Raw genomic sequence first — 27,813 nt, 5'->3', positions numbered from 1 at the left:
CCATCTCATCACAGCTCTTTGTGATGCTGTGAATATACAGAACAGGAAAGCAGAGCTCGAAGGGGGCAGGCTTGGGCTTGAAAAAAAACATCAGAGAAGACAGATTCCGCTATAATGATTCCTAAACAAAGCCAGACTGTGAATGCTCCGTTCAGGATTTTATCAGGGCTGATAACAAGCAGGCTGAGCAGTGAACGATGAAGCAGAGAGCAGGGTAGGTGTTTTCTCTAATGTTCCCACTGATATCTGTGGTGAAATACATGAGGGTGCTTTGTCCCTGGTTCACTTTAAGCATAGTGAAACAAGCCCATAGTGTACATGCACTCATTTTTTTAAATTAATGGAGCAGTATAGCTTTTAGAGTAGATCTTTACTCTCAACCAATACCTTATTTACATCAATAACAGAGCTCATATTAGGCTCTCCTCTGGTCAATCTAGGAATTATTTTTTAAAGGGAATCTGAAGTGAGAGGGATATGGAGGCTGACATATTTACTTTCTTCTAAACCATGCCCATTGCTCGACTGCTCTGCTTATTTTCTGTCTTTATCTATTTTTAGCCATAGACCCTGAGCAAGCATGCTGATCAGATTTTCTGAGCCAAGTCTGACCCCGATCAGCTGTATGCTGGTTTCTTGTGCGTTATTCAGACTTTACTGCTGCAGGACAGCCAGGCAACTGGTATTGTTTAAAAGGAAATAAATATGGCAGTCACCACCGCGTACAAGTTATGAGGCCGTCGGTGAGTTGGGCGCCGGGAGAGGCAAATGACAGCTCTCCCTGCTGCCGCTAAACTCCCGGCGGCGTTAAATACTGTTCCCCCTCCGAGGCCTTGCAACCCAGGGCGAGATGTAATTTGGGGTCTGGCGATTGCCAGAGCCCCGAATTACTCTTACGCCCCCTGCACAGCGTAACATTATAACATTTCTGCTATGGGGAACCGGGTTTCGGCAGCCGGCGGTTAGCACGGTGCGCCAAAACCACCTGCTTCTTCACCCCCTGCCTCTCACTTTAGGTTCCCTTTAATTTGAATAGTACAGCTCAAAATCTGATAGTTAACACAAATTATGATTCCTTTGAGAGTTTGATTTTATCAGTTTTGGATTTAGTTGAGGTCCTTTTTTACTGTTCCTTCAGCTTTAAGGCCTAGCTGCAGGGCTGTACAACTCAGCACACTAGTGATTACCCCCCCCCCCCCCCCCCCCTTTTTCTTGGGCTATGATTGCTCCCAGGATGTTTTGTGTTTCCCACAAATGTTTATATTTACTTATTTTCTAAATAAAATCATATATTTTTCTTTTGTAGACCCCCTCCCACCCTCCCTCCCCCCCGCCAGCCAATCACTGTGATCGGCTGTCATAGGCTTCACCCTATGACAGCAGATCACCCCCTGAGCCTGCAAGGGAGGCAGCCGTGTCACACGGCTGTCCCTCAGTACAGCGTGGCCTCAGATCGCAGCGCTGTACGGAGTAAGCCGTCTACCAGCCTCCTAGCGTCGATCGACGCTGGGAGATTGATGACGAAGCTCCGCTCCGTCATACAAGTGAAAATCATCTCCTACCAAACACGCCCCCAGGACTGCACGCCGATCGGCGTTAGGCGGTCCTGGGGCTGACGCCGCGATCACGCCCAACGGCTAAAGGTGAAAGAGGAGCTGTAGTGAAAATAATGTTATGATTAAAATTGCTAATTTTTTAAATGTATTTAGTTACGATTTGCCCAATGTAAAATCTTTTCTGACCCTGATTTACATTCTGTTATTTGTCACATGTGGTGACGTCTTTAGCCCTGTCAGTTGATCTCTGCGGAATGTTTGTTTACTGAAAGTTCTAAAGCTAGTAGAAAATATACCTGGTCTCCCAGAATGCCCTGGAGGGGGATGAGAATTCCGCATGTCTAATCGGCTTAGGCTAAGCATCCCTGGGAGGGGGCGGGGCTACATACCAATATATAGAAATATATAACTATATAGCTACAGGAAGAGTTTCTGATGCTGAAACCAGGGAAATTAGCATAAAAGTGGCTATCTATTTAATCCTGAATAATGTATTGCATTATACTATACGTCACTACAGGGCCTCTTTAAATAGGACTTTTTTTTTCCTCTGACCATTATCCAGAGGAGGCTTTGCCTAGTCAGAGATACCTATACCTGTCCCACAATTGGGAACTACGGCTACAGCGGTGCTCAGGCAGTAATTTAGGCGCTGTCAAGAGAGAGAGCCCAAATTACAATAAAATCAGCATAATTTGGCTGCTAGCAATAGCTGGTAGCCAAGTTATGTCTTACCCCGGAGTCCATGGCGACGTAGAAGGTGAATAGTAATTAACACCGCCGGGACTTTTGCAGGAGCAGGGGGAGCCATTTTTCGGCTTCACCCTGCGCCCAAATTTCCCAGCACCTTAAGGTGGTCACACACCATACAATTTTTTAAATATCTGTTCAATTTAAGAATTGCAATCATTTTTTTCTGACTGATTGGTCATATTTTTGAAATGTTACAATGTACCACACACCTATGTTCAATTTTTTCCTCAATTATGAGAAAAATGATTGGAAACTATTGCTTGGGTGTGTATATTAATACATTGACAATCTAACACACACCATACAATCTGTAGAGAAATTGAAGAAAAATATCTGGCATTCTGAATAGATAAAAATCGAAAAAAAATTGATTTTTCAGTCGAATGACAACAAAGCTTTCAATCTTTTTGGGAGATCCGATTGTTTTTATCGAATTGCCGTAAAATCGGATCATTTTATTGTATCGTGTGTGGCCACCTTAACTTAGATGTGCATCCCTATACCAGCTATTACACTGATGCAGCTGTACAGCATGAGGGGAGGTCTGAACTGGGGAAGTGACATCACAGGAAACAGAGGCACACACAAGGAACAGGTACTGCCCACTGAATATAATGCTCATAGAGCATATGACCACCATTCTCAAATGAAAAATTAGCTAAGACCTCATCCGGTGTAAGAGGACCTGTCAGTAGTAAATCCCTGGGCTGTACAATGGAGCCTGTACTCTTTTGCCTGTACATTAATGCAGAGACCTGATCTGACCCCCAGAGTTCAGAGGACTGAGGAGGGGAACAGGTTGGATGATGGAAATGAAGGAAATGCCATGATGGACGAGGATGAAGAGAACCTGCAGAGGGCGCTGACGCTGAGCAGGCAGCAGATAGACATGGAGGATGAGGAGGCGGATCTCCGCAGAGCTATCCAGCTCAGTATGCAAGGTACAGCCAGCGTGCATAGCGATCTTTGTACAGGTCTTCTCTTACCTATACTAAGCTTCTTCATTAATAATATTTCAGGAGGACCGCGCCAAAATCTGACAGATCTGCCTTCCACCAACCGGCCACAGACGTCCGACACCTGCAGACAGGAATCACTCACACAGGAGGAGCTACGGCAGAGGCGACAGATGTACTTTGACAAGTGAGTACTGGAAGTCCCCTACTTAAAGGACAACTGAAGAAAGAGGTATATGGAGGCTGCCATGTTCATTTCTTTTTAAGCAATACCAGTTGCCTGGCAGTCATGCTGATCCTCTGTCTCGAATACTTTCAGGCATAGACCCTGAACAAGCATGCAGCAGATCAGGTGTTTCTGACATTGTCAGATCTGACAGATTATCTGCATGCATGTTTCTGGTGTGATTCAGACAATTATGCAGCCAAACAGACCAGCAGGGCTGCCAGGCAACTGGTATTGCTTATAAGGAAGTAAACATGGCAGCCTCCATAGTCTTCACAGTTGCCCTTTACATTTTTGGAAGTTGGCTGCAAGTCTTTAGATACCACTTTGTCAGTTGTGAAGATTCAGGGAAGGTTCTGAGCCAGCAGCAAGCAGCAGCCTGGCGTCTCGGTCAAATGCTACCTTCAGTAGCTCTACCCATCGCTTTCGCGTTGTGTTTTTGACTTCTTCGGGGGGGATGTTGCGGTTACTGATCCTGGATGCTACAGGTTGCATCCAGGGAAAAAATGAGGTGATGGGATCGAGTTCAGCATTTGTGCAAGTGAAGGCTGACAAATGTACTGACTGCTGTCTGTTCTTTTGATTGGACAGCGCTTAAACAACGAGCGCCAGTCAGTCTTTCTTTATTTAATAGCCTAAGTTAAGATGAACTTTCAATAAACACACCATGCTTGGATGATCTCATCAGTTGCTTCTCAGTATCTTGGTGCAGGCATCTAAAGGGTTACTGTCTAAAGGACTGCAGGGGAAACCTCTTCTGTATCTGTTTTCTTCTCTGCTGCCTGGGGGAGAGAAACTTGTTCCTCCTGGTAGTATATCGGCACCAATGGAGGGAGTAGCAGGACAAAGTTACTCCTCCTATTGGAGTGGCTACTTTGCCTGTAACATTTTAGTAAGTGCTGATTGTCGTTTAACAACTGCTCAGTTTTGCAGATAAATACTGAATTTATCTCACTTGGTTTTAATGAATGCGCTAATCTACCTAATCGCTGTGCTCATTTTCCACTAGTGTGATAATTGTTGTTTTTTTTAATCGCAATCGCTGGTCTGCGTTTCCATACAGTGCCAGGTCTCTGTGAATCTCTGTAGAACATTAGATCTCAGGAAATCTCTGTACAACACCAACTTTTAGAGATTTACCTGGCTGTCTCGGTTTGCAATGCTGACTTCCTATCCTAATGCCACATACTGTTTACCTGGACTGAACAGCAGTCTATGAACTGTCCACATTACTCCCCTTGCTCCATCATTGCCCACATAAGTAGTCACGGAGGAGCTGCAAGAGCCACCAACCAGTCTATACCTGGGAGCACAGAGCTGACCCCGCCCACAGGAAGAAGCAGATAGAGAAAGTAGGCGGGGTCACATTATTGCTCTGTGCTGGGGAAGGAATTACCACTGCGGGCAGCTCTGTACTTTGTGCGGAAGTCTCTGGGTCATGTGACTGACTTGTCCAGAGGGAATTTCTGTGAAACAGCTTCATCAAATTAAACTTTACTAACAATGAAAAAATCCAAGTGAGGGAGCCAAGGCTTTGAGTCCTCTTTTCCACGGACTGTTCAACTGTATGCTCAGCAAGCAGGCAGCAGTGAGCAGTTGTGAGAGTTTGAGAGGCTATCAACCGTCCGTGGAAAAGAGGCCTAAAGCAAACCTGAAGCGGAAAAAAACGTATGATAAAATGAATTGTATGTGTAGTACGGATAATGAATAGAACATTAGTAGCTAAGGAAAGAATCTCATATGTTTATTGTCAGTTATATAGCTTTTTTTTTTTTTTACGTTGTATAATTCTGTCACAGTTGCATTATAAAATCACACTATTTGGGCTTGATTCACTAAGACAAATAGCACGCCTTATCAGAGTATCATAGCAATCGTTATGAACGTATGCCTGCTAATTGGCAATGACTAGAGCTCCACTCGTCCTGCCCTGAGCCCCTGCGGGTTTGTAGCACTCGCTATGCTACTCTGATAAGGCATGTCAACTTTGATAAGGCATGCTATTTGTCTTAATCAAGCCCCTTTTCTTTTCAGCTATAAAACAAAGCTGAAATAAGGACCCTTTGAACTTTACTGCAGTAAAACCTTAACTCGAATTGCCTCTCACTGTTTTTTTTTCCCTCTTCCTGTACTGGAAAACAATATGAGACGCTTTTCTTTGCTACTAATGTTCCATTTCTTAGCTGTACTACTCATGCATTTCATTATACTCATAAGTTTATTTTCACTTCAGGTTTGCTTTGATGTAAATGATTTTTATATACGTCACATCCATGTAGTTGAAGAACTAAGTAAGAACAGAAAGAAACAGGAGAATGTACACCTGACAGATAATTCATCACAAATTGCAATGTCTGCCTTTTTATCTGTCCATTTATAACACACACTCAATGTAACGAGGTTTTATTCATTTCTTTGTAGGTGTCAGCAGTCGAAAACAGAACCGCACGGATCCTTCGAGGTAAACACAAAAGCCGACTCTGCAAATTCGGAACAAGGTACTTTACTCCCCCAGTGTTACTGTTATTATTATTTATTGGATTTATATAGCGCCAACATACAGTATTACGCAGCGTTGTACAATACATAATATTACAGACAATGATAATAGGTTATAAGCAATAAGATACAACACAATACATGTAATAAGCAATAAGGTACACAATACAGGTAATAAGCAATAATGTACACAATACAGGTAATAAGCAATAAGGTACACAACACAATACAGGTAATAAGCAATAAGGTACACAATACAGGTAATAAGCAATAATGTACACAATACAGGTAATAAGCAATAAGGTACACAACACAATACAGGTAATAAGCAATAAGGTACACAACACAATACAGGTAATAAGCAATAAGGTACACAACACAATACAGGTAATAAGCAATAAGATACACAACACAATACAGGTAATAAGCAATAAGATACAACACAATACAGGTAATAAGCAATAAGATACACAACACAATACAGGTAATAAGCAATAAGATACAACACAATACAGGTAATAAGCAATAAGATACAACACAATACAGGTAATAAGCAATAAGGTACACAATACAGGTAATAAGCAATAATGTACACAATACAGGTAATAAGCAATAAGGTACACAACACAATACAGGTAATAAGCAATAAGATACACAGCACAATACAGGTAATAAGCAATAAGATACAACACAATACAGGTAATAAGCAATAAGATACACAACACAATACAGGTAATAGGCAACGAGGTACACAACACAATACAGGTAATAAGCAATAAGGTACACAACACAATACAGGTAATAAGCAATAAGATACAACACAATACAGGTAATAAGCAATAAGATACAACACAATACAGGTAATAAGCAATAAGATACACAACACAATACAGGTAATAAGCAATAAGATACAACACAATACAGGTAATAAGCAATAAGGTACACAACACAATACAGGTAATAAGCAATAAGGTACACAACACAGTACAGGTAATCAGCAATAAGGTACACAACACAATACAGGTAATAAGCAATAAGGTACACAACACAATACAGGTAATAAGCAATAAGGTACGACAACACAATACAGGTAATAAGCAATAAGATACAACACAATACAGGTAATAAGCAATAAGATACGACAGCACAATACAGGTAATAAGCAATAAGGTACACAGCACAATACAGGTAATAAGCAATAAGGTACACAACACAATACAGGTAATAAGCAATAAGATACAACACAATACAGGTAATAAGCAATAAGGTACACAACACAATACAGGTAATAAGCAATAAGATACAACACAATACAGGTAATAAGCAATAAGATACGACAACACAATACAGGTAATAAGCAATAAGGTACACAGCACAATACAGGTAATAAGCAATAAGGTACACAACACAATACAGGTAATAAGCAATAAGATACAACACAATACAGGTAATAAGCAATAAGATACAACACAATACAGGTAATAAGCAATAAGATACAACACAATACAGGTAATAAGCAATAAGATACACAACACAATACAGGTAATAAGCAATAAGATACAACACAATACAGGTAATAAGCAATAAGGTACACAACACAATACAGGTAATAAGCAATAAGGTACACAACACAATACAGGTAATAAGCAATAAGATACACAACACAATACAGGTAATAAGCAATAAGATACAACACAATACAGGTAATAAGCAATAAGATACACAACACAATACAGGTAATAAGCAATAAGATACAACACAATACAGGTAATAAGCAATAAGATACGACACAATACAGGTAATAAGCAATAAGATACACAACACAATACAGGTAATAAGCAATAAGATACACAACACAATACAGGTAATAAGCAATAAGATACAACACAATACAGGTAATAAGCAATAAGGTACACAACACAATACAGGTAATAAGCAATAAGGTACACAACACAATACAGGTAATAAGCAATAAGATACACAACACAATACAGGTAATAAGCAATAAGATACAACACAATACAGGTAATAAGCAATAAGATACACAACACAATACAGGTAATAAGCAATAAGATACACAACACAATACAGGTAATAAGCAATAAGATACAACACAATACAGGTAAAAAGCAATAAGATACAACACAATACAGGTAATAAGCAATAAGATACAACACAATACAGGTAATAAGCAATAAGATACACAACACAATACAGGTAATAAGCAATAAGATACACAACACAATACAGGTAATAAGCAATAAGATACACAACACAATACAGGTAATAAGCAATAAGATACAACACAATACAGGTAATAAGCAATAAGGTACACAACACAATACAGGTAATAAGCAATAAGGTACACAACACAATACAGGTAATAAGCAATAAGATACACAACACAATACAGGTAATAAGCAATAAGATACAACACAATACAGGTAATAAGCAATAAGATACACAACACAATACAGGTAATAAGCAATAAGATACAACACAATACAGGTAATAAGCAATAAGATACGACACAATACAGGTAATAAGCAATAAGATACACAACACAATACAGGTAATAAGCAATAAGATACACAACACAATACAGGTAATAAGCAATAAGATACAACACAATACAGGTAATAAGCAATAAGGTACACAACACAATACAGGTAATAAGCAATAAGGTACACAACACAATACAGGTAATAAGCAATAAGATACACAACACAATACAGGTAATAAGCAATAAGATACACAACACAATACAGGTAATAAGCAATAAGATACAACACAATACAGGTAATAAGCAATAAGGTACACAACACAATACAGGTAATAAGCAATAAGGTACACAACACAATACAGGTAATAAGCAATAAGATACACAACACAATACAGGTAATAAGCAATAAGATACAACACAATACAGGTAATAAGCAATAAGATACACAACACAATACAGGTAATAAGCAATAAGATACACAACACAATACAGGTAATAAGCAATAAGATACAACACAATACAGGTAATAAGCAATAAGGTACACAACACAATACAGGTAATAAGCAATAAGGTACACAACACAATACAGGTAATAAGCAATAAGATACACAACACAATACAGGTAATAAGCAATAAGATACAACACAATACAGGTAATAAGCAATAAGATACACAACACAATACAGGTAATAAGCAATAAGATACACAACACAATACAGGTAATAAGCAATAAGATACAACACAATACAGGTAATAAGCAATAAGATACACAACACAATACAGGTAATAAGCAATAAGATACAACACAATACAGGTAATAAGCAATAAGGTACACAACACAATACAGGTAATAAGCAATAAGGTACACAACACAATACAGGTAATAAGCAATAAGATACACAACACAATACAGGTAATAAGCAATAAGATACAACACAATACAGGTAATAAGCAATAAGATACACAACACAATACAGGTAATAAGCAATAAGATACAACACAATACAGGTAATAAGCAATAAGATACAACACAATACAGGTAATAAGATACACGACACAATACAGGTAATAAGCAATAAGATACAACACAATACAGGTAATAAGATACACGACACAATACAGGTAATAAGCAATAAGGTACACAACACAATACAGGTAATAAGCAATAAGGTACACAACACAATACAGGTAATAAGCAATAAGGTACACAACACAATACAGGTAATAAGCAATAAGGTACACAGCACAATACAGGTAATAAGCAATAAGATACACAACACAATACAGGTAATCAGCAATAAGATACACAGCACAATACAGGTAATAAGCAATAAGATACACAACACAATACAGGTAATAAGCAATAAGATACAACACAATACAGGTAATAAGCAATAAGATACACAACACAATACAGGTAATAAGCAATAAGATACAACACAATACAGGTAATAAGCAATAAGATACAACACAATACAGGTAATAAGATACACGACACAATACAGGTAATAAGCAATAAGGTACACAACACAATACAGGTAACAAGCAATAAGGTACAACACAATACAGGTAATAAGCAATAAGGTACACAACACAATACAGGTAATAAGCAACAAGGTACACAACACAATACAGGTAATAAGCAATAAGGTACACAACACAATACAGGTAATAAGCAATAAGATACAACACAGTACAGGTAATAAGCAATAAGGTACACAACACAATACAGGTAATAAGCAATAAGGAACACAATACAGGTAATAAGCAATAAGATACACAACACAATACAGGTAATAAGCAATAAGATACACAACACAATACAGTAATAAGCAATAAGATACACAACACAATACAGGTAATCAGCAATAAGATACAACACAATACAGGTAATAAGCAATAAGATACACAACACAATACAGGTAATAAGCAATAAGATACACAACACAATACAGGTAATCAGCAATAAGATACAACACAATACAGGTAATAAGCAATAAGATACACAACACAATACAGGTAATAAGCAATAAGCTACACAACACAATACAGGTAATAAGCAATAAGGTACACAACACAATACAGGTAATAAGCAATAAGATACAACACAATACAGGTAATAAGCAATAAGATACACAACACAATACAGGTAATCAGCAATAAGATACACAACACAATACAGGTAATCAGCAATAAGATACACAACACAATACAGGTAATCAGCAATAAGGTACACAACACAATACAGATAATAAGCAATAAGATACACAACACAATACAGGTAATAAGCAATAAGCTACACAACACAATACAGGTAATAAGCAATAAGGTACACAACACAATACAGGTAATAAGCAATAAGGTACACAGCACAATACAGGTAATAAGCAATAAGATACACAACACAATACAGGTAATCAGCAATAAGATACACAACACAATACAGATAATAAGCAATAAGATACACAACACAATACAGGTAATAAGCAATAAGCTACACAACACAATACAGGTAATAAGCAATAAGGTACACAACACAATACAGGTAATAAGCAATAAGGTACACAACACAATACAGGTAATAAGCAATAAGATACACAACACAATACAGGTAATCAGCAATAAGATACACAACACAATACAGGTAATCAGCAATAAGATACACAACACAATACAGGTAATCAGCAATAAGATACAACACAATACAGGTAATAAGCAATAAGATACACAACACAATACAGGTAATAAGCAATAAGATACACAACACAATACAGGTAATAAGCAATAAGCTACACAACACAATACAGGTAATAAGCAATAAGCTACACAACACAATACAGGTAATAAGCAATAAGGTACACAACACAATACACGTAATAAGCAATAAGGTACACAGCACAATACAGGTAATAAGCAATAAGGTACACAACACAATACAGGTAATAAGCAATAAGATACAACACAATACAGGTAATAAGCAATAAGATACACAACACAATACAGGTAATAAGCAATAAGATACACAACACAATACAGGTAATAAGCAATAAGGTACACAGCACAATACAGGTAATAAGCAATAAGATACACAACACAATACAGGTAATAAGCAATAAGATACAACACAATACAGGTAATAAGCAATAAGATACACAACACAATACAGGTAATAGGCAATAAGATACAACACAATACAGGTAATAAGCAATAAGATACACAACACAATACAGGTAATAAGCAATAAGATACAACACAATACAGGTAATAAGCAATAAGATACACAACACAATACAGGTAACTAGCAATAAGGTACAACAACACAATACAGGTAATAAGCAATAAGGTGCACAACACAATACAGGTAATAAGCAATAATATACACAACACAATACAGGTAATAAGCAATAAGGTGCACAACACAATACAGGTAATAAGCAATAAGGTACACAGCACAATACAGGTAATAAGCAATAAGGTACACAACACAATACAGGTAATAAGCAATAAGATACAACACAATACAGGTAATAAGCAATAAGGTACACAACACAATACAGGTAACTAGCAATAAGGTACACAACACAATACAGGTAACTAGCAGTAAGGTACAACAACACAATACAGGTAATAAGCAATAAGATACACAACACAATACAGGTAACAAGCAATAAGATACAACACAATACAGGTAATAAGCAATAAGGTACACAACACAATACAGGTAATAAGCAATAAGATACACAACACAATACAGGTAATAAGCAATAAGATACAACACAATACAGGTAATAAGCAATAAGGTACACAACACAATACAGGTAATAAGCAATAAGCTACACAACACAATACAGGTAACTAACAATAAGGTACAACTACACAATACAGGTAATAAGCAATAAGGTGCACAACACAATACAGGTAATAAGCAATAATATACACAACACAATACAGGTAATAAGCAATAAGATACACAACACAATACAGGTAATAAGCAATAAGGTGCACAACACAATACAGGTAATAAGCAATAAGGTACACAGCACAATACAGGTAATAAGCAATAAGATACACAACACAATACAGGTAATAAGCAATAAGATACAACACAATACAGGTAATAAGCAATAAGCTACACAACACAATACAGGTAATAAGCAATAAGCTACACAACACAATACAGGTAATAAGCAATAAGATACAACACAATACAGGTAATAAGCAATAAGATACAACACAATACAGGTAATAAGCAATAAGGTACAACATCACAATACAGGTAATAAGCAATAAGGTACACAACACAATACAGGTAACTAGCAATAAGGTACACAACACAATACAGGTAACTAGCAATAAGGTACAACAACACAATACAGGTAATAAGCAATAAGATACACAACACAATACAGGTAACAAGCAATAAGATACAACACAATACAGGTAATAAGCAATAAGGTACACAACACAATACAGGTAATAAGCAATAAAGTACATAACACAATACAGGTAATAAGCAATAAGATACAACACAATACAGGTAATAAGCAATAAGATACACAACACAATACAGGTAATAAGCAATAAGCTACACAACACAATACAGGTAATAAGCAATAAGCTACACAACACAATACAGGTAATAAGCAATAAGATACAACACAATACAGGTAATAAGCAATAAGATACAACACAATACAGGTAATAAGCAATAAGGTACAACATCACAATACAGGTAATAAGCAATAAGGTACACAACACAATACAGGTAACTAGCAATAAGGTACACAACACAATACAGGTAACTAGCAATAAGGTACAACAACACAATACAGGTAATAAGCAATAAGATACACAACACAATACAGGTAACAAGCAATAAGATACAACACAATACAGGTAATAAGCAATAAGGTACACAACACAATACAGGTAATAAGCAATAAGGTACACAACACAATACAGGTAATAAGCAATAAGATACAACACAATACAGGTAATAAGCAATAAGATACACAACACAATACAGGTAATAAGCAATAAGATACAACACAATACAGGTAATAAGCAATAAGGTACACAACACAATACAGGTAATAGGCAACGAGGTACACAACACAATACAGGTAATAAGCAATAAGCTACACAACACAATACAGGTAATAAGCAATAAGGTACACAACACAATACAGGTAATAAGCAATAAGATACACAACACAATACAGGTAATAAGCAATAAGGTGCACAACACAATACAGGTAATAAGCAATAAGGTACACAGCACAATACAGGTAATAAGCAATAAGATACACAACACAATACAGGTAATAAGCAATAAGATACAACACAATACAGGTAATAAGCAATAAGCTACACAACACAATACAGGTAATAAGCAATAAGCTGCACAACACAATACAGGTAATAAGCAATAAGATACAACACAATACAGGTAATAAGCAATAAGGTACACAACACAATACAGGTAATAGGCAACGAGGTACACAACACAATACAGGTAATAAGCAATAAGGTACACAACACAATACAGGTAACTAGCAATAAGGTACACAACACAATACAGGTAACTAGCAATAAGGTACAACAACACAATACAGGTAATAAGCAATAAGATACACAACACAATACAGGTAACAAGCAATAAGATACAACACAATACAGGTAATAAGCAATAAGGTACACAACACAATACAGGTAATAAGCAATAAGATACACAACACAATACAGGTAATAAGCAATAAGATACAACACAATACAGGTAATAAGCAATAAGGTACACAACACAATACAGGTAATAGGCAACGAGGTACACAACACAATACAGGTAATAAGCAATAAGCTACACAACACAATACAGGTAATAAGCAATAAGGTACACAACACAATACAGGTAATAAGCAATAAGATACAACACAATACAGGTAATAAGCAATAAGGTACACAACACAATACAGGTAATAAGCAATAAGGTACACAACACAATACAGGTAATAAGCAATAAGGTACACAACACAATACAGGTAATAAGCAATAAGGTACACAATACAATACAGGTAATACATGACGACGGCCGGCAATCTCAATATAGGGTTACAGCTCCAGCCGGAGGACGGAGGAAAAAACTACAGGGCTGTAGCCCAGGGACGTGAGTTAGGCCCCTTTTCCACGAGCAGTTGATAGGCAGTGAAATGCCTCTCACAACTGCTCACTGCTGCCTGGTAACTGTTCACTGCTGCCTGGTAACTGCTTGCTGATCACACAGTTCAGCTGCCCATGGAAAAGAGCCCTAAGTGCTGGGGCTGCTGCAGACTCTCGTGGTATGATTTTTTTGATGATTTTAGGGTCTAAAAGCACTTGAAAAAATTGTACCACTTTTAGACCCTAAAATCAGAAGGAATCATACCGCCAGGGCGGTTAACCTCCTTCCCCACCGGATGATGTGCCTTTATCTGGCCCCATCTGGAAGCTCCCACATGACGTTGGCACTAGAACTTTGGGGGAGGCAGGGATGGGAGTAACTTTTAGTGTCGATAGGCATTTTTTCTTACTCTGATGATGGCATGCAAGGTTTGCTCTGCTGTAGATGGTGAATCACAGATCCTCTTGTCATATTCTTTCCTAGGGTCTGGAATGAGCGAGGAAGATATGCTGAAAGCTGCTATGAACATGTCTCTGGATACCGGCGGGAGTAGCCCGAACCCACAGGACAAATGACCACTGGGCCCGCGGCCTGTCTGTTTACACTGTCCTGTCGGTCGCGCAGGCACAAAGGATGTACATATTCAGTCTAACCTCTGGATGGGCGTCTGCTTGGGATGTATTCTGATGCTTTTATGAGTGTCTTTTTAAAGATGTCTGTGTGGCGTTTTAAAGGCGATCACCCAGTGCCCACGGCGTGGCGTGGGGGGAGGTGAATGTAGTATGTCAGCTATACTTGCCTTTCTACGCACCATGACGAGCTCTATGCACTTGAAATTGTCAGTTTCGGCCCTCCTGGTTGGAGTCTGGTGCACTTCCTGTTTGCACGCTGCATGGTTGGTCGGCTTAATCAGGTGACTAGTAGGGTAAAGGATATGGCTATACAGGAAACAGGAAGTGCACCAAGGCCAACCAGAAGGGCTGAAATCTGCATTTCCAAGTACAGAATGCTTGTGATGACCAGCGAGAAGGTAAGCAGAGTATACTTACCCGCCTCCCCTCACCGCCATACGGCATTGGGAGGTCTTCTGTATCAGGAAGATGATGAATTTTTTTTTTTTTTTTGAAGGGGGCTGATAATCTGCACTTTCCCAGCCTCCGTTTTCTTCTCTCATACAAAACTATCTCACGGCTTTGCTTCAACTGGCTGAACGTTACATGACCAAACACAGCTTTGCAGCATGACCACTGCTCCTGTCCAAAGCACGTCCGCCTCCACGATCCTTCTCGCCTGGCAGCATCATAGGACCACGTCGTGCACCGATGTCCGTTCAGACAAGTTACGTTCAAAGAGTACCTGTCAAGTGACAATTACGTGACTAACCATACTGCCAGAGTGCAGCACTGTGTGGGACCTGCAAGGAACTTTACCGATCTTCAACACTTTCTCTTCACTTGTGGATTGCAAGGTGCACGCTTGTATGTGCCTAGATTTTTCTGACTCACTGCTAACCCCCCTCCTATTACTACCACTTCTCCCCCATCATCAAATTAGCGATCCAATGCCAGAATCTTATTGGCCGACAGAGACTTCAGGCTGGACATTAAGTTATTTTGGGAGGAGTTTCCTTGGCACTGGAGCCCTGTTATTGGCGGCTGGTGCCCCTGCTGGTTTGTAAGCCGCATGAAGGCTCCGCCCACAGTTTAGACGCAGAAGTCTAGGCCTCTATTTAGTTTACACCAGGAATTGGAGGGATCTCAGCGCACACAGGAAATGATCTGTACTGCAGTATATGTATTGGCACCTGGTGTTATACGAGGGATGCCACATTCCTTTTTAAAAATGCTACTTTTCTGTCTGTCCTGCTGATCTCTTGCTTCTAATAGTCTCTAGCAATTGACACTTCCAAGCTGATGCTAACTTTATGCAGTTTGTAAATGGACCAATCAATGGTAGCAGCTCCCACTGCGTGTGATTGGTCCGTTTCTAAGGGCTCTTTCACACTAGAGGCAGCGGTAGAAAAGGCTAAAACGCTGCCTTTTGCTGTCAGCGTTTTGGTGCTTTTTGAAGGCATCTTAACGCCAGTACATGACTATCAATTGAAATGAGAAACGCGGCGGTCAGCCCTGAAAAAGCATCGGGGAGGTTCAAAACTACGCTCAAAAACGCGGTAAGTGTGAAAGGTAAAATGAAAGTTTATGGACTTTCATGTTACTATGGAAAACGCAAACTATGGCCGGGAAAACGCCAAAAAAGCATAAAGTTGGTCTCACTTTTTATCTCATTAAAGTGGTCTGAAACTCAGCATTTCTTTGCTTTAAAAGATTTTTTTTACAGCCTTAAACGTACTAGCACAAAAAAATAATTGTAGCAGAACACTTTCAAACAGTTAAACACAGAACTTTGTTCGGCATTGGAAAGCCCATTCGGCTTTTGATCCAAATCTGAAGAGGTGATCACATCTTTTGTTTACATTCCGATGTTGTTACATTGTGTGTAACAACTGAAAAGGAGCTCTCTCTGCTTCAAGCATGCGCAAAGTTCAGAGCAGCTCGCTAGAAGGATTTAATATATAATAAAAAGCAGCTTGAATAAAATGAATTGGCAGCTTTTAAAAGCAGATAAACTGTACTTTGGGAACTTGTAATTTGTAAACAGAAAATATTACTTGAGCACAAAAGCAAATATAACTGTATGGGTAATAGAAAGTAGGAAAACACTTTTATTGAAAGTTATGGCAAAGTTTCAGACCACTTTAAACTACGCCGGAGCCGGGGGAAAAACATTTAAATAAAGCCCATGGTGGCTGTAGAGTACTTATTCAGGAGTGCCTGGATCTGATTTTTGCTGTCGGGGTTCCCCCTGTTCCTTGTTCCCGATCCTTATAGCTCCCGCCCCACCCGAAAGTTCCTTAAAACTGTGCCGAGCTATTGTGAAGTGTGCAGACGCGAGTTTACAGCTGTGCCTAGTGGAAGGTGAAAGAAAGTGCTTTTGAATGAGCACTTGCTTTTTCTGTGGTTAGGAATATGAATTGGTCAATGAGATGCAAATAATTTTGAGTTGATGCAGCATTATGCAAATTTTGAATACAAATGTATGCAGCTTAAAAATTGACCAATTTAAGGCCTCTTTTCCAGGAACTGTTGACAGGCAGTGAAATGCCTCTCAAACTCTTACAACTGCTCACTGCTGCCTGGTAACTGCTTGTTGCTGCCTGGTAACTGCTTGTTGCTGCCTGGTAACTGCTTGCTGAGCACACAGTTCAATAGTTCGTGAAAAAGAGGCCTAATTTTAACTCTGCAGGATTTAATTGGTTACTTTTCAAACTGCATAAATTTGCATAGAAAATCTGCATAATTCTGCATCAGGGTAGGTGCACACATAACATGAAAGGCTGCATTTTATGTCGTGCATATTTTATTTCTTTTTTTTGTGTGTGTGCGTTTTTGGTGCGTTTGCGTTTTTATTATCGTAGATGTGTTTTTTTTCTAATCGATTAGCGTGCGTTTTAGGCTCCCTGCACTCTGCGCGCGAATCCGATTTTCTTATTTGCTTTTTTACATGCGATTCCGATTTTTAAAGGGAACCAGAGACGTTGGGGGGACGCTTTTATACATACCTGGGGCTTCCTCCAGCCCCATACGCACGGATCGCTCCCACGCCGCCGTCCTCTGCTGCCTGGATCCGCCGGTACCGGGTCCCGTCATAGCCGCGAGTCGGCCAGTCGGCCGGCAGACGTGGCCCAATGTCCGCATCACACGGGGCTCCCTCCATATACGTACGCATGAGGCTGCCTACTGCGCAGCCGCAATGCGTAAGGGTATGGAGGGAGCCCCTGTGATGCGGACAATTGGCCGCGTCTGCCGGAAGTGACGGGACCCGGTACCGGCGATACAGGAAGTGGAGGATGGCGGCGTGGGAGCGATCCAGGCTTATGGGGCTGGAGGAAGCCCCAGGTATGTATAAAAGCTTGCTCTATTTTTTAGTAACGTTCCTCTCTGGTTCCCTTTAATCGTTACTGCATGCTGCGTTTTTTCTTTTCATAGCAGTCAGGGAAATCGTAATCACAAGTGCAGTGTGCAGGGAGCTTAAAGAGAACCTGTACTGAGTAAAAATATTTAAAATAAACACATGAGGTAACTTCAAATGAACATTACATAGTTACCTTGCCATCAGTTCCTCTCAGAAGCTCACCATTTTCTTGTGATAATAATCCCTTCCAGTTCTGACAATATTTTGTCAAATCTGAAATATATCAGTTGCTGTCAGTAAAATATCAGTTGCTGTCAGTTATAGCTGAGAGGAAAACTGATGTACCAGGTAATGTCCATGTTTCCCTATGGCTCAAGTGGGCGATGTTACAGTTTAACTGTGTGCTGACCAGAAAGCTGTTATGGGTAATGGCCATTTTCAAAATGGAGGACGGAAAATTCACTTGATCACAGTGAACAAACAGGGCGCGGGACAGGAGAAAGACACTGAGGAGTAGACTACATGGAAGGTAAGTATGACTTGTGTATGCTTATTTTGACTTTTAATTTTCAGTTCAGGTTTTCTTTAAATGCGTTTGTGGTTCGCATATACAAAACGCATAGGCGTTTTGTATGCGTTTTTCATGTGCGTTTTATGCAAATAACTAGGAATACAACAGGAAGCGGAAATACATCACAAAACAATTTAAAAAAAAAAAACGCATATAAAAATACATGGAAACCGCATACCATTGCGTTCCCATTGTCTTTCATTATGTGCGTTTTTCATGCATTTTTGAATATACTGCAACAAAACCAGCGTTTGTAAAAATGCACGCATACAAAATGCATATGCGTTTTTTCATGTGGCCCATAGACTTCCATTAGCGGCAAAAATGCAACGTTTTCAGTGCTGCTAGCGTTTCCGCTATGTGCGCTCCCAGCCTCAACGCAACAATGATTTGCATTGCATTGCCCCTCCCTAGTTAGGAATTTGCGGCTGTGCTGTTCTGACTCACGCGCTATCGCTAGGGGGAGCTTCCTGCAGGGGTGTAACTACAGGGGGGCCCCGAGCTGTGAGGGGTCCCCAAACTACTAACCTTCCCTTCCTCCGATACAGGGGTCCATCCTTCAGTTCATGTGTTTTGTGGCTACACGTGTTTTATGACCCTTGTCAGATGGCCGAAGGGCACCAAGAGGAGGCAAGGGAAGGGGTGTAAACTTTGGGGGGGGGCATCAAAGTTTTGCTGCAGAACCCCATGATTTGTATTTGCTCCCCTGACTTTCTGGTTTTCAAATTCGATTAGAAGATTCAGTTGAATATGAAAACTACCGGAGACCGGTATTGTAGGCGGAGGGGCCCTGACGTCAACGAGCAGAACCAGGACACTTGTTTAAAGGTAATCTAGTCCACCATGGGCTTTGTTTAAAGTGAACCCGAGGTGGATGTGATATGGAGGCTGCCATGTTTATTTCCTTTTAAACAATACCAGTTGCCTGGCAGCCCTGCCAATCCTCTGCCTCTTATACTTCCAGCCATAGCCCCTGAACAAGCATGCAGCAGATCAGATGTTTCTGATATTACTGTCAGATCTGATCAGATTAGCTGCATGCTTGTTTTTGGTGTGATTGAGACAATACTGCAGCCAAATAGAGCAGCATGGCTGCCAGGCAACTGGTATTGTTTAAAAGGAAACAAAAAAAAAATAAATAAATAAATAAAAGGAAACAAATATGGCAGCCTCTATATCGCACTCACTTCGGGTTCGATTTAAAATACTTCAAGCATCCGCATTGTCATTGCATTAACGTGGGCTCACCGGCTGTAAAACGTCTTTTTTTTTTTTTTCCATGAATTCAAAATAACATTGCTTTATCAGAAGAAGTTTTGCGTGTTTGTGTTCCATGGCTTCAGTTCCACAACTGCCCAATCACTGTTCTTTCAGCAGCCTGATATGACCCCGATGAGGGCGACAGACCTATTTAATTAACAAGAGGAAGAGACCGGTACACTTACTCACCCAATCATGAGGGGCTGGGGTCCAGTTGCAGCAGGAAACTGACTTAAGCTACGTACACACATGCGACAACGATCGTTCGTTGTGAACGACGAATGAACTTTTAATTGACGAAAGAACGACCTAAGTAAAGTTAGTTTTTAAAAGTGTGTAACGATCTGATCGTTAGAACGAACGTTACATCACGTAAAGCAACTATTGCTCTTGCGCATAAAAATGAAAAGTTCCATGGAGAAATAGCGAAATGCGCATGTCAAGCCTAGTACGAACGAACGTTTCCAACGATGTACTACTTGCAAACGATTGTCGTTGGAAAAAATCCGCCAAGCTAGATCGTTCGTTTTTAACGATCTAGCTCGTCTGTCGTTAGACTTAAAGTGAATCTGAAGCCGGGGGAAAAAAATGAGATCAACTCACCTGGGGCTTCCCTCAGCCCCCTGCAGCCGATCGGTGCCCTCGCAGCTCCGCTCTGACGCTGCAGGACCCGCCGGCGAGCACTTCCGGTTTGGCCGTCACCGGCCGACAGGCATGGGAACGCGAGTCATTGTTCGCGTTCCCAGCCTGTATATCGCCCCCTATGCTGCTATTGCAGCCTCCATATACCTCTCAATAAAGTTCTCCTTTAAGTACTAGACTTCTCCACGGGGATGATGTGCCCTCATGGAAGAGCTCACTTCCTGATCATCTGCTTCTAATACTTTTAGCCCTAGACGCTTAACAAGCATATGAGGATCAGGTACTCTGACTTGGGTTCCCTGGATTAGCCATATGCTTGTTCCAGGGTTTTGACTCGAACACTACTTATGCCAGAAGATGAACAGGGCTGCTAGACAACTGGCATTGTTTATAATGAAATAAATATGGCAGCCTCCATATCCCTCTCATCTCGGTTTCCCTTTAAAGGACGCTTGAAGTAAGAGGAATATGGAGGCTGATGTATATATTTCCTTTTAAACAATGCAGGTTGCCTGGATGTCCTGCTTATCTTCTGCCTCTAATAATTTTAGCCAAAGAACAAGCATGCAGCAGATCAGATGTCTGAAGTCTGACTGAATTAGCTGCTGATGCTTGTTTCAGGTGTGATTCAGACACTACTGATGCCTGAAAGATCAGCAGAACTGCCATGCAACTGGCATTGTTTAAAAATAAATAAATATGGCAGCTTCCATATCCTGCTCACTTTAGATGATCTGAGATGAGAATTGATATGGAGGCTGCCATATTTTTTTCCTATTAAGAAATACCAGTTTCCTGGCTGTTCTGCTGATCCCCTGCCTCTAAAAATGTTAGCAATAGACCCTTAACAAGCATGCAGCAGAACAGGTGTTTGACATCTCTGTCAGATCTGACAGGATTAGCTGCATGCTTGTTTCTGGTGTGATTCAGACACTACTGCAGCCATATAGATCAGCCAGGCAACTGGGATTTTTTAAAAGGAAATAAATATGGCTGCATCCATATTCTTCTCGCTTCAGCTCCCCTAAAGGGAAGGTCCAAGCAAATAAAAAAAATTCTACTTACCCAGGACTTCCTCCAGCCCCCGATAGTCAATATGTCCCTCGCTGCAGCTCTGCTCCCAGCCGCTGGCCCGGGGTCCCCTCCGTTGCAGATGCCAACCTCTCTAGGTTGGCACCTTCTGGGCCTCCACGAGTGCTGCTCACGGTCCTGCTCATGTGGTATGTAGTGTTCTGCGCAGATTGCTCAAGACCACGAGAACGCCTGCGCAGTAGATGCCAGTCGGCATCTGCAACAAAGGAGATCTCGGGCCAGCGGCTGAGGGCGGAGCAGTGGCGAGGGACATATCTGTTGCCAGGGGCTGGAGGAAGCCCGGGTAAGTAGATCTCCCCCCCCTCCCCCCCCCCCTTATTAATTTGCTCGCATCTGTCCTTTAAGGAGAAACCGTAACCAAGAATTGAACTTCAACCCAATCAGTAGCTGATACCCCCTTTTACATGAGAATTCTATTCCTTTTCACAAACGGATCATCGGGGAATCTGTATGGCTGATATTGTGGTGAAACCCCTCCCACAGTGTGATGTCAGGACCATGGTTCTGACATCACACTGTGGGAGCCTTGTTGCATTGTGGGAAGTAACGGCTGTTTCCAACTGCCAAAAAAAGCAAGCAGCATCTCCTTCTAGTGACATCACCTTCCAGCAGTAAAAAATGTCACCATGTGATAAATGTCAGAATGCAAATCAGGGAGAGGAAAGATTTCACAATGGGAAAACACTGACTATTTATACATAATTATTGTAAAAATGAAGCACTTTTTTTATTACATTATTTTCACTGGAGTTCCTCTTTAAGGGAACCTAAACTAAAAAAGGGGGCAGTTTAACTGACTAGGGACTTCTTCCAGCTCCCTGTAGCCCTTGTGTGCCCTTGCTGTCATTCAGCAATCCTCTGGTCAGCTGTAGTGCCCTTCTGTCCCATGCACAGGAGCATTGTGCACTTGAGCAGTACGTAAAAATTGCTACTGCGCATGCACAGAACGCTCCGGCACAGAAGCCCAGTCTAGAGGCAGTAGCCTACGGCTGGACAGCTTTCAGAGACACCCTGTGGCTAAGTTTAGGGTTATGAAATAAATGTGAGGGCACAGAATGATAGCAAGGGCCTGGGAGAAGCCCTTGGTAAGTTAAAGAGACACTGAAGCGGAAAAAAAAATATTATGATTTGTATGTGTAGCACAGCTAAGAAATAAAACATTAAGATCATATACATCAGTGTAATTGTTTCCAGTACAGGAAGAGTTAAGAAACTCCAGTTGTTATCTCTATGCAAAAAAGCCATTAATCTCTACGACTTTCAAAGTCGTGGAGAGGGCTGTCTTCTGACTTTTATTATCTCAACTGTAAGTGAACAGTTTTCTTTTTATCTGCCAGAGGAGAGGTCATTAGTGCACAGACTGCTCTGAAAGAATCATTTTGAATGCAGAGTGTTGTGTAATCTGCACATATTAGACAATGATGCAATGTTAGAAAACACACTATATACCTGAAAATAAAAATATGAGAATATTTTCTTTGCTGCTAATCTTCTAGTAATTATTCATAGTACACAACCAATTCATTATATCATATATTTTTTTTCGCTTCAGTGTCTCTTTAAAGGATAATTCCAGTGGAAAAAAAGTAAGCAGACAAAATCTGGCAGAAACATCAGGTTTTGAACTAATCCATCTCCACATGGGGGATTTTCGTTGTTGTCAAAGCATTTCCTGAATGGCAGTTTAGCTGGCAAAATATAAGATACCAGCCAACCTCCCTACTCACTATTTTGCCAGTTGGGCTTTGCAACTGCTGTTCAGGAAATGCTTTTGAAAACAAAGAACACCCTGAGAATCCCACAGGAGCAGATGGACTAGTCCAAAACCTGTTGGTTCTGTCAGATTTTAACTGCTTACTTTTATCGCTGGAGTGGTGTGAAACTCTATAAATAAATGTAAACCTATACAGGTAAGAAGTAAATTTCTTCCAGAGCAAAATGAGCCATAAATTACTTTTCTGTTGCTGTCATTTACAGTAGGTAGTAGAAACAGAACTGACAGATTTTGGACTAGCCCATACATCTCCTCATGGGGGATTTTCAGGGTTTTCTTTATTTTAAAAATTACTTAGTGAATAGCAGTTGCTCTGTCAACTGCCAAAAAAAGTGTGCAGCGAGCAGGCAGGCTTGCCAGCATTTTTTTTTCAAATCTTTTTCAAGGAGTATCTTTATAAAGAATAAAGGCCATGCTGAGAATCCCCCATGGAGAGATGGACTAGCTCAAAACCTGTTGGTAATATCAGATTTCTACTACTGTAAGTGACAGCAACATAGGAGAAAAGTCATTTATGGCTCATTTTACTCTGGAAGAAATGTACTTCTTATCGGTATATGTTTTTATGTATTTTACATTTTTAAGATTTTCTCAACAGTGGTCCGATAGGTGGTGGCAGGTCGTAAGTGGTTTCCCATGGAAACGGCTCGTACGAGCGGCCTTTCCATGTCAGTCCACGGAGGGTGTCTCCGTGAACAGTCTGCGAGCGGCTCGCAGGCTAAATGTAAACACGCGGGGAAGAAATCCCTGCTGTATACATCATACAGCAGATCGGCGATCCCTGGCCTCTTATTGGCCGGGGATTGCCGGCATCTGATAGCCTGAAGCCTATCAGAGGTGGCGTAGGACGCATCGCCATCCTGTGCTGCCCAGGGGACGGAGCAGAGGGAGGCCCGATATCGCTGCGGAGGGGGGCTTTCAGAAGCCCCCCCCCCACTAACCACAAATAGCCGGCGGCGATCAAACACCCCCCCCCCCCGGCAGGACATCCCCCTAGTGGGGAAAAAGGGAGGGGAAGTCTGGTCGCCCTGGCTGCCACACGATCTGTGCTGTGGGCTGGAGAGCCCACGCAGCACAGATCTGAAGAAACGAGCCCGGGTCCTTAAGTGGTTAAACTGCTCTTTATTTAAGTTTAGTTACTCTTTATGGTATCATGATGTGAACTTTAACAGAATAAATTCTACATATGTTGACAACCTACATAATCAGTGCCTACCTTCTGTGAAAACTGACTGTGTATGTAACTTATCAGTAAATCCAGTGACTAGTTGTAATAAGAGAAAGAGTAAAGTAATCTGATTTTCGCTGTTGGTCTTTGAAGCCATCCATCACATCAGGGGCGTAACAATAGGGGGTGCAGAGGTTGCGACTGCATCGGGGCCCCGAAGGGCCCTTCCTCAAATGCAGTTTTACCTCTCTATTGGCCCTGTGCTGAAAATAATCACTTCTATAGATACGTTGAATAGTGGTAATCATAAACAAGCTGTTCCCCATCCCCTTCTTGCACCTCTGACACTGTAGTTGCCATTGGCAGGTTTTAGTGGGTCGTATCAATTGTTATGTATAGAGTGCTTGTGGGCCCCAATGTAAAACTTGCATCGAGGCCCACAGCTCCTTAGCTACGCCACTGCATCACTTTAAAGTGGACCCTAATGCTGGTAATACACGGTTCGTTTTTTAGGTGATTAGATGATTCGATAGATAATTTCCGACATGTCCGATCTCCCATTCGATTCTTTTGCAAAAGATGACAAAAGAGCGGAAGTTAAGAAAATCGACTGCAGAATAGAGCGGCAAAAACGATCGAGAGCAGAACCGAACCGTGTATTCCCAGCATAACTCAGAACTTCCCCTCTGCTTTAAAAGATCAGCAACAGCATAATCACCTTTTAACCTCCCCGGCGTTCTATTGAGATAGCCAGGGAGGCTGCGGGAGGGTTTTTTTTTTAATTAAAAAAAAACTATTTCATGCAGCCAACTGAAAGTTGGCTGCATGAAAGCCCACTAGAGGGCGCTCCGGAGGCGTTCTTCCGATCGCCTCCGGCGGCCAGAATAAACAAGGAAGGCCGCAATGAGCAGCCTTCCTTGTTTGGCTTTCCTCGTCGCCATGGCGACGAGCGGAGTGACGTCATGGACGTCAGCCGACGTCCTGATGTCAGCCGCCTCCGATCCAGCCCTTAGCGCTAGCCGGAACTGATTGGTCCGGCTGCGCAGGGCTCGGGCGGCTGGGGGGACCCTCTTTCGCCGCTGCTCGCGGCGGCGATCAGGCAGCACACGCGGCTGGCAAAGTGCCGGCTGCATGTGCTGCTTTTTATTTGAGGAAAATCGGCCCAGCAGAGCCTGAGCGGCAGCCTCCGGCGGTGATGGACGAGCTGAGCTCGTCCATACCGCTCAGGAGGTTAAGGGAAAAACAGTTCTTAGTTACAGGTGATACAAATCCTGCAATAAATCTGCAGTGTGTCTACTTCCTGCTTGCATGGAAGCAGACATAGGCTTAAAGTGTACCAGAGATCAACACATCGAAAGAATCGATATTTACCCGGGGCTTCCTCCAGCCTCATAAGCACATGAGACGCTCACCGTCCTCCTGCGGTTTGCCGTTCAGCTGCGATTAACCCCGGTAACAGGCTCAGTCAGGTCCAGTCTGGGTCTTCATGCACAGACCTCCCACGCATGCGCAGTAACCCTGGACTGACGCTACTGAGCCAGTTACCGGGGCTGATCGTGGCTGAACGACAAGCCGCGGGAGGACGGCGAGCGACTCGCTTGCTTATGGGGCTGGAGGAAGTCCCATATAAGTATGGATTTTTTAAATTTGTTTATCGCTAGTTTACTTGAACATCCTGTGTTTAGAAATGAGCTGTTTTGCTGAAACAACCAGCTGAAAGATTAAATTACAGTTGTCATTAGTCACAAATGAGCTGGAAACTAAACTCTTCAAATTTGGCTAAACTCTCAAAATCTAAATCCATACAGTGTTATTTCTCAGTTTTTCTTCGGTCCTGCGCATGAGTTTAGGTCCATTTTAAAGGGACAATCAGCCGGTTTATAAAGTCAAGGGGCGGGACTTCTTGACACGATGCATAATGTAAGAGAGTGAAATGAATCGGTTTTTATGGGATCAGTTTTCATCTGGTACAGTAGTGTGAGCCCAGCCTATATCAGTCGAGCAGCCCTGCACTAGAGTTGGGCCGAACGGTTCGCCTGCGAACGGTTCCATGTGAACTTCAGTGGTTCGCGTTCGCGTCCCGCAGGCAAACCTTTGCGGAAGTTCGGTTCGCCCCATAATGCACACGGAGGGTCAACTTTGACCCTCTACATCACAGTCAGCAGGCCCAGTGTAGCCAATTAGGCTACACTAGTCCCTGGAGCCCCACCCCCCCTTATATAAGGCAGGCAGCGGCGGCCATTACGGTCACTCGTGTGCTGCCTGCGTTAGTGAGAGTAGGGCGAGCTGCTGCAGACTGTCTCTCAGGGAAAGATTAGTTAGGCTTAACTTGTTCCTGTCTGGCTGCATACCTGTTCTGTGAACCCACCACTGCATACCTGTGCTGTGAAGCCACCACTGCATACCTGTGCTGTGAACCCACCACTGCATACCTGTTCAGTGAACCTGCCACTGCATACCTGTTCTGTTCAGTGGACCCGCCACTGTATACCTGTTCATTGAACCCACCACTGCATACCTGTGCTGTGAACCCACCACTGCATACCTGTTCTGTGAACCCACCACTGCATACCTGTTCAGTGAACCCGCCACTGCATACCTGTTGTGTTCAGTGAACCTGCCACTGCATACCTGTTCTGTGAACCCGCCACTGTATACTCTCGCCATGGTGCGCACCAGTCCAG

General features: G+C 41.3%; 1 protein-coding gene across 2 annotated transcripts in view; it reads left to right on the top strand.

Annotated features, from left to right (window-relative positions):
* The window catches only part of ATXN3 (ataxin 3), a 44,718-nt gene extending 27,248 nt beyond the window's left edge, over positions 1-17,470 (top strand). For both annotated transcript variants that reach the window (XM_068254601.1, XM_068254600.1), the window contains exons 8-11: positions 3,081-3,250; positions 3,329-3,452; positions 5,913-5,989; positions 15,134-17,470. In XM_068254601.1, the coding sequence (XP_068110702.1) occupies positions 3,081-3,250; positions 3,329-3,452; positions 5,913-5,989; positions 15,134-15,225 (463 nt within the window). In that variant the 3' untranslated portion in view covers positions 15,226-17,470. The remainder of the gene's footprint in view (positions 1-3,080; positions 3,251-3,328; positions 3,453-5,912; positions 5,990-15,133) is intronic.
* The last annotated feature ends 10,343 nt before the right edge of the window (positions 17,471-27,813 follow it).

The sequence above is a fragment of the Hyperolius riggenbachi genome, chromosome 9 (assembly GCF_040937935.1).
Source record: "Hyperolius riggenbachi isolate aHypRig1 chromosome 9, aHypRig1.pri, whole genome shotgun sequence".
Taxonomy (NCBI): Eukaryota; Metazoa; Chordata; class Amphibia; order Anura; family Hyperoliidae; genus Hyperolius; species Hyperolius riggenbachi.
Note: the sequence above shows the minus strand (reverse complement) of the source record. Positions and strands in the feature narration are given on the sequence as shown.